A 14,442-nucleotide genomic window follows, 5' to 3' on the forward strand; every position below is an offset into this window, starting at 1 on the left:
GCAACATTTCGATTCTCTTCGAAGACAGGCCCTTCTGGAAGGCGTGCGAGCACGAAACGGAAGGCTGTATTTGTCAGTTCACTAGGAATCCTGATTAGCTCATATCTACTCAACTTATTTAAGATGTATCCTTCGGCTTAGTTCTGCTGTTTGGAGGAATCCTCATCCCATCTCTACTTCACCAACAACTTTCATCGCAATATCAACTATCTTAACTCACCTACAACCATACAACCTCCAAAATGTCTTCGGGACTCACTTACCTCATCACCGGCGCCAACCGTGGCATCGGCAAGGGCTTCACCAACCTTCTCCTCCAGCGCCCCTCAACAACAATCGTCGTCGGCGTCCGCGACCCAGCCGCCTCAGCCTCCAAGGCCCTCTACGACCTCCCCAAGGCCGAGGGCTCCAAGATCATCGTCGTGAAGATCGACTCCTCTGTCGAGTCCGACCCGGCCGCCGCCGTGGCGACCATCCAAAAGGAGCACGGCATCACCGCCCTGGACGTCGTCATCGCCAACGCGGGAATCTCCCACACCTCGGTCGACATCGCCGCCACCTCCACCCAAGCCGCCCTGGACCACTTCGCCGTCAACTCCGTCGCGCCTCTCGTTCTCTTTGGCGCCGCGAAGCCCCTGCTCCAGGAGAGCAAGTCCAAGAACCCCATCTTTGTCGCAATCTCCTCCGCCATTGGCAGCAACGGCCTCGCCGAGACAATCTTCCAGATCCCGAGCCCCGTGAGCCCCTACGGCGCTTCCAAGGCCGCGCTCAACTGGTTCGTCCGCAGACTGCACTTTGAGGAGCCGTGGTTGACCGCCTTTGTGTTCCACCCCGGCCTGGTCGAGACGGATATGGCGGCTGGCCTGGCCGCCAAGACCGGCGCCGACCTCAGTGCTTTCGGTGCTATTTCTGTTAAGAAGAGCGTGGATGATATGGTGGCTACCATCGACAAGGCCACCAGAGAGATTAGCGGCTCGTTCAAGAACCACGATGGCACTGACCTGCCTTGGTAAACGCAGCTGTTTTACGAAAGTCTCAGTCTTGTCGAGGATATATGAGTGCAACGTGCGTTAGATATGAATTTTCTCTGAATTACAACTAGGTAGCTTGATGGTTCAATAGAATGATGAGACATGCTCCATAAACGTATGCCTTTGCTGTGTCCCTTCGCGTAAATGTATATCGTTTTTATTCTAGCCACGTCTTCCACCACGCTGTCATTTTCCGTTTATTAACTAGGTGAATAAACACAAGAAAGATGAAGAGGGATGGACCGGAGTAATAGGGACAGATGCAATAGGCAAATCGGGCTGTGAGCCGCCTCCTTGCACGTCACACCACGAAATGGGAAATGAGAGCAGGCTTGATGTAAACTTGTCTTTATCAGATCACGTGCTAGCATCTAAGTACATGTAATCAATGACACAACTTCTTCGGAAACGTAGAGTGTCCCCTTACGAAGCCCTCCTCACAGAGGCCGTGCGGCGCGGCGTCTGTACTTTGCCTTGCCAGCATAAAACTCATCAACCCAAGTCTTCATCTGGTCGACCTCGGCGGTGATGACCGCCTGCACACCTTCATTGACCGCGCCGTTTTTGACGAGCAAATCATTGCAGTGACGGGATCCCGGGAGGAGGCGGACCGGAGCACCGGGGCGGGACTTGAGCGGGCCGCCGGGACGAAGCTCGCTTGACACGGAGGCGGATCGCCAGGGGTCGAATTCGCTATGAGATGTCAGTCGCGGGTCCAATCCAAGGTCCCAGGTGACTCGGCTGTAGGAGGCAATTTTTTTTTTTTTTAAATAAATGACTTACCCATTGGACCACATGAGGCGGGTGGTGTTGGTGAAGAACCAGCCGCCAGTCGACTTGTTCAGGTCCGCGGCGGTCTTGCCAGCGTTGGACGCATAGGTGAAGTTGCCCTGCTTGGGGAAGAAGAGGTCGCATTGGCCTTGGTAGTACTCGGGCGTGACGAAGCGCGAGACGATGGTGGGACGATCCTTGGGGGCACCACTATGCATTGTTAGTCTCGAAGCCCATTCGCTTTCGGACGGGTTGACTGTGCCCGCAACTTACGTCTGCCAGTAGAAGAAGGGCTCGTTGCACGTCATCCAGTACCAAGTCCGACCGAATGGGTTGTCGGCGCTCCAGTCGGTGTAGATGGGGCTCGTGGCGTTGTAGGAATCGAAACAGGCCACGTTCAAGGGATCCTGCCACTCTTCAATGCCGTAGGATGCGCAAGCTACATAGGGGGGTCAGCTTCAGGATGCCATGCAACTCATGGGAGCGAGTACTCACTCCCCGGAAGGTACACCGTGGTCCACCAGTTGGCGTAGTTGTCCAGCGCTTTCGTAAGACCGACGCCATCCGCGCTGTAGGTCGCGTTGGGCGCCGAGGAGTTGCCCGTGGCGCCCTCGACGGAATCGCACATTTGGTAAAACACGGAATAGCCCGAGTACAGCTGGATCGACTGCCAGTATCCAAGGGGTCCGACCAGGGCACTTGCGTCATGTGAGAATCAGGTTCGCTTTTTTTTTGCAGCCACAGGGGGTTTTTCCACTTACGAGGCAAAGTCTGACTTGTGAGCGAGGTCCTGGAGGCCAAACTTCTTCTTCAAGGAGTAGACCTCGTCGTCGCTGCCGGTGAGCAAGACGTTGTCGATGTGGTCAATCATCCGCTCAAAATCACGACTGCAGTTCTTGGGCATGCCGTTCTGGATGGGGAGGAAGTAGCCCCAGTAGTCGTACGTCGCCTCGACGGGACCGCTGCTGGCGTGGTATGCCCAGAAGGTTCCCGGTGCCAGCTTCGCGATGGCGGCGGCCAGGGTGCCGGAGTAGGATCCACCGGTGTACACCCAGGGCTACTGGCGGTCAGTCACGTCTCCTCACTGAATAGAAACCGTATCCTTGTACTCACGGCTTGGGGGGCGTTGCTGCTGCTGTTCGTGTCGAAAGGCAGCTTGACGTTGCGAGCGAGGTTGGCAAAGTCGAGAACCGCGTTGGTCATGGTGTGCTGCTGGAGGTTCTTTGTATCTTGGAGCGCGTACGGCAAGGAGGTTCCCCAGTTACGGTCTGAGCTTAGTTAGTCTTACAGACTTCGAGCAAGTGACAGTAGCAAGTTTCATACGCTCAACCATGACGACAGCACCGCCGATTGCCTTGGCAATGGCTCCTGTAATGGCACGGTCCGTGAGGTAACCGGTGTACACCGAAGCCTCCGATTCTCCAGGTGTGAAGAACACCACCTACAGTCGATTGGTCAGTGTCATGGCTACCAAATATGAGTAGAGAAGTATTACTGGAGAGCCAGGTCCCTCCCAAAACGTGGCATTCCACCAGTATCTTTGCTGGAAGGTACCAAGTTCCGGGTTATCGTGGTCGATGAGCTGCTCAAAGAAACCGGATTCTCTCTTGGAGAGAAGCCCTTCTTCCTCATCTTCGGCCCTCAGAGGAGGCTGTATGGGCTGGAAGGCGAAGTGGGCCTGGGCCACCGCAAGGCAGCTGAGCAAGGCGAGTGAGACCTTCATGGTGACGGAGAGCCGAGGGTTTTCACAACACAGGACGACTACTTGACACGTTCGTCAACCGAGCAGGAACTCCCTCTCCACGATCACGGCGGGGGGGAGCTGCATCTTTTAAGAGAAGCACTGGACATGGGTCCAGGGCGCAGACCCCGTATCTGAAGTATCTCTCGACGGTTACACGAAGCGATGATCGGGGCCGCTTAAGCAGCATGATATGCAACGGCCCATGCCTCGACATTACCAGTATTCATCACACGCGTCCCGCATCTGCAACAGTTGACAGGAACAAGCTTTCCAAGTGTTGGCGGGAGAGGTGCTAACCCCGGTGCAGCCCCGGCATCGCACCGGGGCCCAAATGCGACGGGGACTCCATAAGGAGACCGGGGTTTACAGGCGGGTTGACGACGGCTTTACGGTGTCCGATAGGCATTTGCAGATGAAGACAATTGGTCGCGTGGGCCCACAGGGTAGCTGGAAGTGGAAGGTGAGCATGGGGAGATGGCGATGGCCCCAGGTCGGGTGGCACGCATCGGCAGTCCGGCAGGAACTATTGCCTCCGGTCCAACGGCCGACATGCGACAATGGGAAGGTGTTCTTGGGCTCGGGATGGATTCATGAGAGTTGGTAGCAAGTGATCGGCTGTTGCGCCGAATAGTCCATGATTGTCGCCCCCTCCGCTCGGCTTGAGAGGAGAACAGCTTTACCGCGAAAGGGTATCTTGACTCTGCTGTCTACAAACAGCTGTGGACACTGGACAGGAAATACCGCACGGATTTGATTGATAAAGAGGCGAAATGGTTAGATAGACTGAAGGCTGGTTGCCGACGATCGACTCAGGGGATGTTACGTTGCTGCAGGTGGGTTTGAAGGGTTGCTTTCACCACTACCCTACGGACGCCACTTGGATTCGCCATCTCAATGGGACTTTTCACCAATGAATCAGAGGATTGGAGATAAGCAGATATAGTAAATATCGCATCCGGGAAGTGGGCGTCCTTCATGTGTTGTGTGGTTGGTTGCCGCGAGACACACAAATGGCTGTCGGACTGAGTCTGTAGAAGGCGCGTGTAAGTGGTTGAAGAAAGAGTATATAGTAAACATCTGGCCAATCCTAGATCTCATGTAATACTCTGCATAGAGAACTTCGCAGTATAATTAGTGTAATAAAGTTCATTCTAGGCAAAGTCAAAAGAGCTGTAAAAACTGAGAAGAAGCCCTCTCTGGCGACCGTGCTGGAAGGGGCCCCACCAAGCCAATCAAATTTCTCAAAAGGTAATCACCCGGTTCCAAGCCTCACAATCCAGGCCGCCAGGGAATTACCGTCGGAAGCTCCACAGTCCAATCCAAAGCTCCGACGACATTTCAAGATCCAGATCCGAATTGACCATCGACGACAGCCTCATTCGCCCATTACAGACCCCAATTGCCGTCACAATGGCCGGAGACTCAGCACCAAGGGGTCTGTACTCCCCTCCCTTCTCCGGGCTCTCCACTCCCCGCAATGACTGACATCCTCTCCAGAAGCGACCCGCGAGGAGATGCGGGAGGCTAAGCTCCCCCTCCCCTACCGCGACAGCTGCGCCGGCCTCCTCATTCCCCTCAACCGCTGCCGTGTCGACACTTGGTACCTCCCGTGGAAGTGCAATGTTGGTTACCCTGGCTCTACACTCCGTCACCGCGCGGCCTATCTTGCGCTCTCGCGAGAGAGCGTCCTCGATCGCCCCGTCCCGATCAATCCGAGAACCTTAAATTCGCTAACCTAGGAATTTCTTTCCACCTCGAAATAGGACGAGCGTCACAGCTACGAGAAGTGCCAATACGACGAGTTCAAGAAGCGTGTCGCCAAGATGAATGAGCTGCGCGCGGAGAAGGGTACGAGAAGCAACTAGAGCAATGGGAACCGGACGAGACGAACGAAACGAGCCTGGGACGGCGAGCGTCTGTGTACATAACCTGTTATTTGAGGACCAGGGGGACAAAATCAAGGGCAGCATGGGGTTGATCTTGCCGCGAGGGTCTTAGATCGAGCCGAATTCACGTCTTTTGCGATTCCAACATGGTCCGATGATGAGCAAACTTGCGGTACGAGGGACAGACATGGCTTGGGCCGCAACATCTGCGAAGAGAGCACATCATGAGATGCCAAGGTCTTGCAATACGGAACTGAGTAGGGCGACCGGGGTGGTTAGCCTTGACATCGGGAGGCTGACGAGAACAAGTTGTTGATGGATGTGCTGCAAGAGCTCGTGGGGTATGCTTAGGCAACTCCGAAGACAAAGCCAGTCACCAGTCACTATAACTCATATTTCCAGGTCGACGACAACGGCCATATTGTTAAATCACGCTTTTTAATTCGACTGGGCTAAACTGCAATATTCTGCAGCTACCAAGACTGTTGGATCAAGACGCTTTGACCCGATCCAAAAAGTCCAACAATCGCTTCTTGAGCACAACGCCTAGCACCTTGGCCGTCTCCGGCTCCACGATGATGATGTATCTCGGGCCTAGTTTCCCGAACATCTCCAAAACGTGCTCCATCGGGGCCTCGGCACAGACCGTGAGCGGTGTGCGATCGACCAACTCAGTCACAACGCCGGTCCGCAGATTAATTTCCTCTGCGTCGCTGCCAGTCAGCAGCGCATATTCTACTTCTGCTTCGGGTAAATATCCAAATAATAGTCCCGCATCATTGACGAGAACTATGCCTGCATCCATCAGTCCTCTGGCTTTCAATTTCCGCAACTTTTCTGACACCACGTCCCTTCGCACGCGGTACTCGCTGCCCACGTGCAGGGTGATCTCCTCCATCGTCCCGGCCGGAGGGATCAGCTCACGGGCCGTGGCTTCACGTTTGCGAACCACCTCCTGGGCTTGCTCCGCGTCGAGGAACGGATGGCCCAGCAGGTGTTGCGAGAGATCGTACACGGATCCTCCCGAGATCGCGTCCGCTACCCATTTCGCCGTGAGGATGGCGCACATGAAGGCCGGCACGTACGTCACCTCACCCGTCAGCTCGAACATGATGACAGCCAGGCTCACGGTCATCCTGCTCACGCCGGCGAGGAAAGCCGCAGCGCCGACCATTGCGAAGATTCCGGGCGAGATCCCGCCGACGAACTGCCCAATCAGCCGTCCGAAGAGAGCGCCGCCGTCGAGCGCGGGGATGATGATGCCGGAGGGGACTTTGCAGCCAAAGGTAACTATGGTGAGGAGTAGTTTGACCACTGTGCCGCCTGCCAGCTGAAGCATGTATGCCGTCTTGTTGTTACTGTCCTCCTGCTCACATATCCAGTTGCCATTGGGCTCCTTACAGTCGACCAGCAGTCTCGAGAGTGCCACGTCGCCCGTGTCGCGAATGAGCACGTTTGGGTATTGCAGCAAAGCGGTGGCCAATACAACGCAACTGAGCTCAAGCACAGGATGCTTCTTCACAATGTCGTATTTGCGGAACCATTTGGACCAGAGAAAGTTGGCTTGGCAGAAGATGCCGCCGAAGACGCCGCCACAGACACCCAGCATCACAAACACGAGGTAGTCCACCGGGTCGTAGTCGACGCCATAATTCGTCTCAAAGAGCACCAACTTTCCGGTCCCCGTGGGATTCAGGGCTTTGAGCGCGATGGCCGCGACCAGGGAACAGAGGAACGCGCGCCACAAGACGCGTCGTGGGAAGTACGTGCTGATTTCCTAGCCGATGGGTATTATTTTTTTTAGTCAACACATCCCATTGCAACCCCCCCGGTTCGATTGGAACCACGAAAACGAAACGCAAAAGGGCATTTACCTCGTAGCTGAACAACACACCGCCAATCGGCGCGCCAAACGCGACGGACAGGCCGGACGAGCACGCCACGCTCAGCATCTCTCGCATCTTGCGCGGGTTGTCCCGGTACTTGGGGAACCGGTTGGCCACCAGCCGCCCGACGCACGTCGAGATGTGGACAAAGGGGCCCTCTTTGCCCAGGCACATGCCCGTCGAGACGGCAAAGGTCGCGCCCACGGCTTTTACGACGAGGACCTTGAAGTCTAGGAAATGGGGAATCACGAAGCCCGACAGAATTGTCTTGATCTCGGGGATGCCGCTGCCGGCGGCCATGTACATCGTCTTGCCCTCCGTCATGGCACCCGTGGTGAAGACGCTGTCGGCGTCGACGGCTGGCAGGGAGGCTTTGGTGGTCATGGTGATGTTCCCTGCGATGATGCCGAAGAGGAGGGCGAAGAGGACATAGACTGCGTAGCTGGCGGCGTACCCCCCTCCACCACCAGCACCTCCTCCTCCTTCTCCTCCTTTGCCCTCAATCCAGGGGCTCCAAGCATCGCATCGCCCGGTCTCGGGTACCCCCCAACAACATCGCCCACGGTCCAGTAGAACGTTAGTCTTACAGTATCCTTCCTTCCAATCGCTCACCGTCGCCACAGAGACGTCGACGACGAAGGCGACGAGGGCCGTGAGCGTGCCGATGACCGCGGCGGCGATCCACCCCTGGCACTGGTCGAACCAGCGCGCCGCGGTGCCGCGGATGCCAGGTTGCGCGTGCAAACGACGAGCGCGGGCAGAGTCTTTTGTCAGATCGCGGAGCCAGTCGATGGTGGTATAGTCGTTGTAAGGGAGGCGGTCGCCCAGAGGGGGCAATTGGCCCAGGGCTTGGTCTGCTTTGGAGAGCGAGAGTTGTTGAGATGAGTTCGGGGTGGGCTGTCTGATTTGGGATATTGGAGGGAGGAGGGGGCTTGTCTCGCTGGGTTGCGTGTTATCAGAGGCCATTTCTTCGGCTTTGGCGGTATCTTTTGTCTACGTCAGTCGTCTATCGACGGGGAGAGGACCGTCGGGAGGGCGAGGCACTGTCGGCAATTTGGCGTCTGGATTCTTGAGTATTGTTTGAAGGATAAGCGCAGTCTATATAGGTATTCTAGGAAATGCTATTCCTTGCCATATCTTCATTCTCCTGCTGTGAAGGCCGGGCCATCCTCATGCCCGCGGAGAAACCGGTCGCCGTGAATGCAAGTGGTTGAAAGTCTGAAGGAGATAAGATTGGGCGGCAGATAAGGCCATGCTTGGTCTGGCCTCATTAGCCCGCCTGCTGTGTCTGGCGCTTCCTGTTTCCCCAAACTCCAACGCGGCCTTCGACCCAGCTTTGCCGGAGATCTCCAAATGTGGCAACGGCGAATTTCTTCTGTCGTCTCCGCGGGCATGGAAATTTGTCGCGTAGCATTCCCAAATCTTTCGCGATTTCCGTCGTTGACTTTTGAGAGTAGTTTGGCAGATTGCCAGCTATAATTTCTGATGTTTTATTTTTCGTTTTAAGATTGTGTGGGCTGTGTTGTCCTATATACAGTGAACAAAGGAACAGGAGGGCCATGCGAATAGGGGGTATCTGGTCTAAATGTACAACGAAACGGAAAATGAAAAATGCAGGGGTAGAAAAAAGAAATGCCAATCTGAGGGGGCCAGAATGAGTGTAAGTGCGTGCTGATAGCTCTAATTCCCAACTCCAAAGCCTGATGAGACCCAACGCTTTCCAGTGCCAGCACCGTTGGACAGAATTAACTCCATAAAGCTGATTTTTTACACAAAGTTTTGTCCTTTGTCTCTCACGCTCCTTTCCTTTTGTCCCCTATAGTTGGACAACGTATGAAATTTCTCGTCGTCGGATGAATATGCACGAGGTGACGACCCCTCAGCAGACGACCTTGACCATTGGCTCCCAAGGCCGCGCCGTGTTCCAGAGGTACGTCTCCGGCGGCGTGCCGTCGTCCGAGGTGAGAAGGTATTTGACGTACATGGGCGGCACGACGGAGGGGATAGGCGGGAAAAGGTCTCCTTCTTCCTCGTCGACCATCTCGTCGTCCGACATGTCGTAGTCGAAATCGTAGTCGCAGTCGTAGCTGAGGTCGAAGCCGAGATCAAAGTTGAAGTTGTAGTAAAAGTCGCAGACGTCCTTGTCGTCACGGCGCACTTCCTGCTGCTCTTGCTCTTGCTGCTGCTCCTGCTGCTCGGCGAGATCGACACCAGGTATGGTCTTTTCTTCCACCGCCACCGCCGCCGCCGCTGCCGCCGCTACGACGCTGGCGCTCGCGAGGCTCGAAATGAAGCTATCCACATTCTCCTGGTAAACCTCGGGCCGTAGTGAATGCGCCTCATTAACAACGACCTGGAACCGCACCGTCTGGATATCAACAACGATGCGGTCGACCATGGAGGGGAAACCGTACGTGCACCCGCTGCTGAGGGTCCAGGACTCGCGGCGGCGGTCGCCGGTGCTGTTGCCATCGTACCAGACGGCCGTGCCGGCGTCCGAGGTGTCGACGAGGACGAGGCGCTTGTCGGCGTCGAAGGTTATGTGGCAGTGTGCCGGGGCGATGCCTGGGAGGTTGGGGAGGAGGATGTCGCAGAGGGATGGGTCGGTGCCGAGGACGAAGCTGGTGTGGTTTTTTGGGGGGTCGGTGAAGGAGAGCGAGAGGGCTGGGCGGGGTTTGGGGGAGGAAGAGGCGGAGGAGAAGGAGAAGAAGGAGGAGGATTTGGTCAGGACGGAGGGGTCGATGGTTGGTGTTGTGGGTGCTGTGTCTGGGTTCGGCGTCTGGATTATGGGCTCGTAGGATGAGGGGATCGCGTCGACCTTTCTGGTTGCGTTTTGGGGCATGCGAATGGTTTCGAGGGCTGGTTGGTTGGTTGAGGAGGGGAGCAGCCAGACGATGACGTTGGGGGATTCCATTTTTGAGATGTGAGGTTTTAAGTGCCGATGGTAAAGATTGTAAGTGCTGATGAAGGTATGTTGATGAAATGAGGCTGGTAGTTTTTTGAGTGTGACAACGAAAGTGGGTGAGATGTGAGATGAGGTGAAGTATTATTGAATGAAGGTTGGGCGATGAGTGAGACTCCGTTAAGGTAGTGTTGACCTTGAAAGTAGCCGGTATTATCGAGGTCCTCAAAATGAGTGGTATATTTATTTGTCAGATGACTGCAGGTTCTTGTTTTGAAGATTCACGGAAAAGGAAGTTCTAAGACGAAGAAGTCACTTGATCCTCTTATACCACCGGAGAGACAGACAGAGAGTGTGTGCGAGGGACCTGCGAGTTGGCGATGTTTTCGTATCCCGGCTGCATGGGCCACTCCACTGGACGAGGGCAGCGTGTTTGGCCACGAGCAGAAACAAGAAACGACGAGACGACGACGAACCGCTAGGCCGTCGCATTAGTCTGGTGGATCACTCGAGCCATAGAATTCAAAGTAAACAATAAAGAGCAGGAGCCTCAGAGATGGTCGCCTTCTCACGAGATGCCTGGCACTTGGGCATGGGGCGTGACTGAAACGGAATGGGACGGGAGGAGGCGACAAGTGGTTGCAGCAGGGACGGGAGGGTGTAAGCCAATGGTTTCCGCGTCAGCCGCACGGGCTGTTGGCATGGCATCTCGAATTGGTGATGGGAGGAGCCGTTGATTGTGCTGGATTGGGACGCGAAGAGCAAAACGAAACGGGTTGCATGGGTTGATGGGGGTTGCTGCGGATGTGACTCACGTTGACAGCACATACCCCAAAACGCGATGATGGCGAACCACCAATGCAACTGGCCTGTCGAGTTTTTTTGGTTCGATGCGCGTTCGCGTTGGTTGTCTCGGCGAGGAGCGCAGAGTGCCTATCCGATGAGCTTATTGGTTCGGCACACAAGCCAATCCGTGTTCCCGTGTCAGCATAAAGCATACGACGATTTCCAACTACAGCGAAATTTCCATCATACTTTCGAGAAAGACGTTTGTACAATGCCCATGCAACCAAATATTCGTCTGGGAAACTTTTTACAATTAGCACGCTCTCTTCTAGTCATAGATTGGTGGGTGATCAAGAAAGCTGTTGGGGAATAACTCCCACCGAACCTACCTTAGCTAAGGATTCCCACGGGTGCAAGCAGTGACGGCCAATCAAACAACACGCATCTCAGAGTTTAAGTCTTCTTGTGGTGAGACTCTGAGGCAGACCAGACTCATCCACAACCACCTCCTCGAAATATTCCCCATTAATAAGAAGGCACACTCAAGCTAGTAAAGAGAGTTGGGCCTTTCACATAAATTTAGCGCGGCAGATATTGCCATTCCTTTCTGCCGCCAACGACCTCATGGCTCATGCTATCGAGGTTTCGAGAACTCGGCGGCACGGAATTGCTTTGCACAGAGAATAGATCTGCTCGGTGAACTATACATACTAAATATCAAGTGCCGATCACTGTGTGCTTTACTACACAGCATATTTGAAGATCATTTGGCTGTCATGTAGCTGCTTTAAAGTTGGTGAAGGCTATCAGGGATGCCACCGGGGTGTAAGGCCCAAGTGAAAAGCACGGGATGCCAGGCGAAGTGGAAAGAGAGTTTCCAGAGACCGGGGATTGGCGAGAGACGCACAGATGCAGGAACCCGAAGCGCGCCGGAGTAGGGATATCGGACGGGCATTTTTTGCACGCACTTGACGGCCTGTCGACTGAGAGAGAGAGTCTGGACGTGACATATTGCCATAGACGAGGTCAGGTCGGAGCCGGCTGCGGGTGGTTTGTTGGCTATGAAAAGCTTGCGCTGCGGCACCGCGCGGTTGATTTTTAATGCTGACACAGACATCCTGGACGTTGGCAGGAACGGAGCATTCTATTGGTTCACATTCCCGGGGTGCTTTTCTTACTCAGTCACAATTCAACAAAGGGCAAAGGAGCATGGAATGCGCCAGAGGATGGATGGCATACTGTATAAGAAGACCATTCGATATTGCAGGACTGCTTGGCTCAAAAATACGGTCTTAAAAACAGCAATTGGATATTGTTATACCTCCAAGTACACTTGAGAAAGCAGCGAGGTCCTAGTCTTTTGGATTAGCCGATACCAGGATTTGATGATGTAATCAGGACGGCCCCGCAGACTCCGAGCAAAACCCTCAACGCGGAAAAGAGCCGACCCCGCTAAAGAATCCCTGAAATCCAAGTTGGAGACGCTGAAGGGGAAGATGGCACAAACACCCCGAACTCTCCGCGCGCGCGCGCCCACATCCGTCGCTGGAACCTCGGCGAAGGGCGGTCCAGGGCCGACCCTGCGTCCCTCGCAACCTGCCACTGGCTTAGTGATTAGGAACTTCCGCCGCCTGTGGAGGCTGAACCGGCGCGCAGATGCACCCGTGCTGTCATCATCTGGCTGCATGACTAATTGACCAACAGCCACCACCACCACCACCACCACCACCACCACCACTACCACTACTTGCCCGCCCACCTCACAACTCTCGCCGTTCGGAGCGGAACCGGTCACCGATTTAATGTTCTTGCCGCTTACGCCGCCGTCCCGCCGTTGATTCTCCCCTCAGCTCTTGACATCTGGCTTCTTCACAACGACGCTTTGGATTCTTCATTCCCTGCTATACTCTCTGGACGAAATCAACCGCTCGGAATTGGCTCTTTCTCACATTCCAACGTATCGTATTCTGCACCCCAATCCCCTCCCCCACTTCCTCGACCTTCCATCACAAACCCCCGCCATGCCCGACTTCGAAGGCAAGCCAGACGGCGCGGGAGCGCCCAAGGACTGGCGCGAAGACACCCATCAACTTCCCTCCTTCTACTCGCCGAAAACGAAGACGGTCGACGGTCCATCCGACCATCCCTCGGCAGCCGCACACCCTGACCCCGAGCAATTGAGCTTATCTGACCCCGCCGCAACCCCCGCAACAGCCGTAGATGACGCCGCATCAACAACCTCGGCCACCCAGATCCCGCCGCCCTCTCTGCTGTCGCCAGCGTTCACGCCGCCCGCGACACCCGGCACATCGACGCCCCTCACGAGCGAGGCGGCCCCGCTCGGTGTGCCCGTCGATAGCTCCGTACCCTCTGGCGGCTGTGGTACCAAGCGACCCCGTCTCCTCGAGACCCTCCCCGAGGTGCAGTGCATCGTGCGAGCGCGCATCCCCACTGTCAATGGCACCGAGATGTTCCTGCACCTCTACCAGAACAACGTCGACAACAAGGAGCATCTGGCCATTGTCTTTGGCCCGCAGATCCGCAGCCAGTCGCTCGATGCGCCACGGCCGGGCGAGACGGAGATGGACCGCATGATCCGCGGCGCGTATACCGGTCGCCTTTTCCCCGGGCGGTCGACCAGCGGCATGGCCGGTGGCGTCGCCACCCCCACGGGCGAGGAGCCGCCTGCGCAGCGCGGCCCTGCGCTGGTGCGCATCCACTCCGAGTGTTACACGGGCGAGACGGCGTGGTCGGCGCGGTGCGACTGCGGCGAGCAGCTGGACGAGGCGGCGAGGCTGATGAGTCTACCGGGCAATACTAACGGCGGCATCATCATCTACCTGCGTCAGGAGGGTCGCGGTATCGGTCTGGGCGAGAAGTTGAAGGCGTATAACCTCCAGGACCTCGGCTCGGATACCGTGGAGGCCAATTTGCTCCTGCGCCACCCCGCGGATGCCCGGAGTTATGGGCTGGCGACGGCGATGCTCTTGGACCTGGGGCAGAGCGAGGTGCGCCTGCTGACGAATAACCCTGATAAGATCAGGGCGGTCGAGGGGCCTAATCGTGAGGTCAGGGTTACGGAGCGCGTTGCGATGGTGCCGCTTTCGTGGAAGGGACGGGGCGGGTTCCGTAGCAATGAGGTTGAAGGGTATTTGAAAACAAAGGTATGTTTTTTTCCCGTTTTGGTCGTCGTTGAGTTACTGCAGCTGACCGAAATACAGATTGAAAAGATGGGACATATGCTTGACATGGGCGGCATGCCCCAATGAGCGTGCACGAGGCACATACTACGCTGGTATTTGGGCTGATGTTGATCGAGATGGGAGACGAAACATGGTTGAGAGTTATCAAGCATATGGTAGAAAAACGGCGTTCGCGGATTTTTTGATACGAATACCTGGGATATTGGCGTACTTGGCATACTTGTCAGTTGGGA

At 55.7% G+C, this 14,442-nt stretch overlaps 6 protein-coding genes across 6 annotated transcripts; 3 read left to right on the plus strand and 3 right to left on the minus strand.

The window, feature by feature from the left end:
- Positions 1 to 242: 242 nt before the first annotated feature.
- CORC01_07491 (short-chain dehydrogenase) lies at positions 243 to 1,013 on the plus strand (the record flags this gene model as incomplete). Its single annotated transcript, XM_022619127.1, has 1 exon — positions 243 to 1,013. One exon carries the CDS (start codon positions 243 to 245, stop codon positions 1,011 to 1,013), a length of 771 nt encoding a protein of 256 aa, XP_022474392.1.
- Positions 1,014 to 1,468: 455 nt separating this feature from the next.
- On the minus strand, positions 1,469 to 3,525 carry CORC01_07492 (serine carboxypeptidase S28; the record flags this gene model as incomplete). The annotated part of the gene is made up of 8 exons (XM_022619128.1): positions 1,469 to 1,724; positions 1,815 to 2,012; positions 2,076 to 2,241; positions 2,298 to 2,500; positions 2,564 to 2,859; positions 2,916 to 3,070; positions 3,126 to 3,243; positions 3,298 to 3,525. The coding sequence occupies 8 exons, from the start codon at positions 3,523 to 3,525 to the stop codon at positions 1,469 to 1,471; spliced, it is 1,620 nt and encodes a 539-aa protein (XP_022474393.1).
- A 1,431-nt stretch (positions 3,526 to 4,956) lies between these two features.
- CORC01_07493 (NADH-ubiquinone oxidoreductase B18 subunit) lies at positions 4,957 to 5,411 on the plus strand (the record flags this gene model as incomplete). The annotated part of the gene is made up of 3 exons (XM_022619129.1): positions 4,957 to 4,981; positions 5,047 to 5,231; positions 5,310 to 5,411. The coding sequence occupies 3 exons, from the start codon at positions 4,957 to 4,959 to the stop codon at positions 5,409 to 5,411; spliced, it is 312 nt and encodes a 103-aa protein (XP_022474394.1).
- A 511-nt stretch (positions 5,412 to 5,922) lies between these two features.
- Positions 5,923 to 8,284, minus strand: CORC01_07494 (voltage gated chloride channel; the record flags this gene model as incomplete). Its single annotated transcript, XM_022619130.1, has 2 exons — positions 5,923 to 7,209; positions 7,307 to 8,284. 2 exons carry the CDS (start codon positions 8,282 to 8,284, stop codon positions 5,923 to 5,925), a joined length of 2,265 nt encoding a protein of 754 aa, XP_022474395.1.
- A 913-nt stretch (positions 8,285 to 9,197) lies between these two features.
- Positions 9,198 to 10,232, minus strand: CORC01_07495 (uncharacterized protein; the record flags this gene model as incomplete). The annotated part of the gene is made up of 1 exon (XM_022619131.1): positions 9,198 to 10,232. The coding sequence occupies one exon, from the start codon at positions 10,230 to 10,232 to the stop codon at positions 9,198 to 9,200; it is 1,035 nt and encodes a 344-aa protein (XP_022474396.1).
- A 2,795-nt stretch (positions 10,233 to 13,027) lies between these two features.
- CORC01_07496 (GTP cyclohydrolase II) lies at positions 13,028 to 14,275 on the plus strand (the record flags this gene model as incomplete). The annotated part of the gene is made up of 2 exons (XM_022619132.1): positions 13,028 to 14,170; positions 14,228 to 14,275. The coding sequence occupies 2 exons, from the start codon at positions 13,028 to 13,030 to the stop codon at positions 14,273 to 14,275; spliced, it is 1,191 nt and encodes a 396-aa protein (XP_022474397.1).
- Positions 14,276 to 14,442: the final 167 nt, after the last annotated feature.

This window comes from Colletotrichum orchidophilum (assembly GCF_001831195.1).
Source record: "Colletotrichum orchidophilum strain IMI 309357 chromosome Unknown Scaffold_60.1, whole genome shotgun sequence".
Taxonomy (NCBI): domain Eukaryota; kingdom Fungi; phylum Ascomycota; class Sordariomycetes; order Glomerellales; family Glomerellaceae; genus Colletotrichum; species Colletotrichum orchidophilum.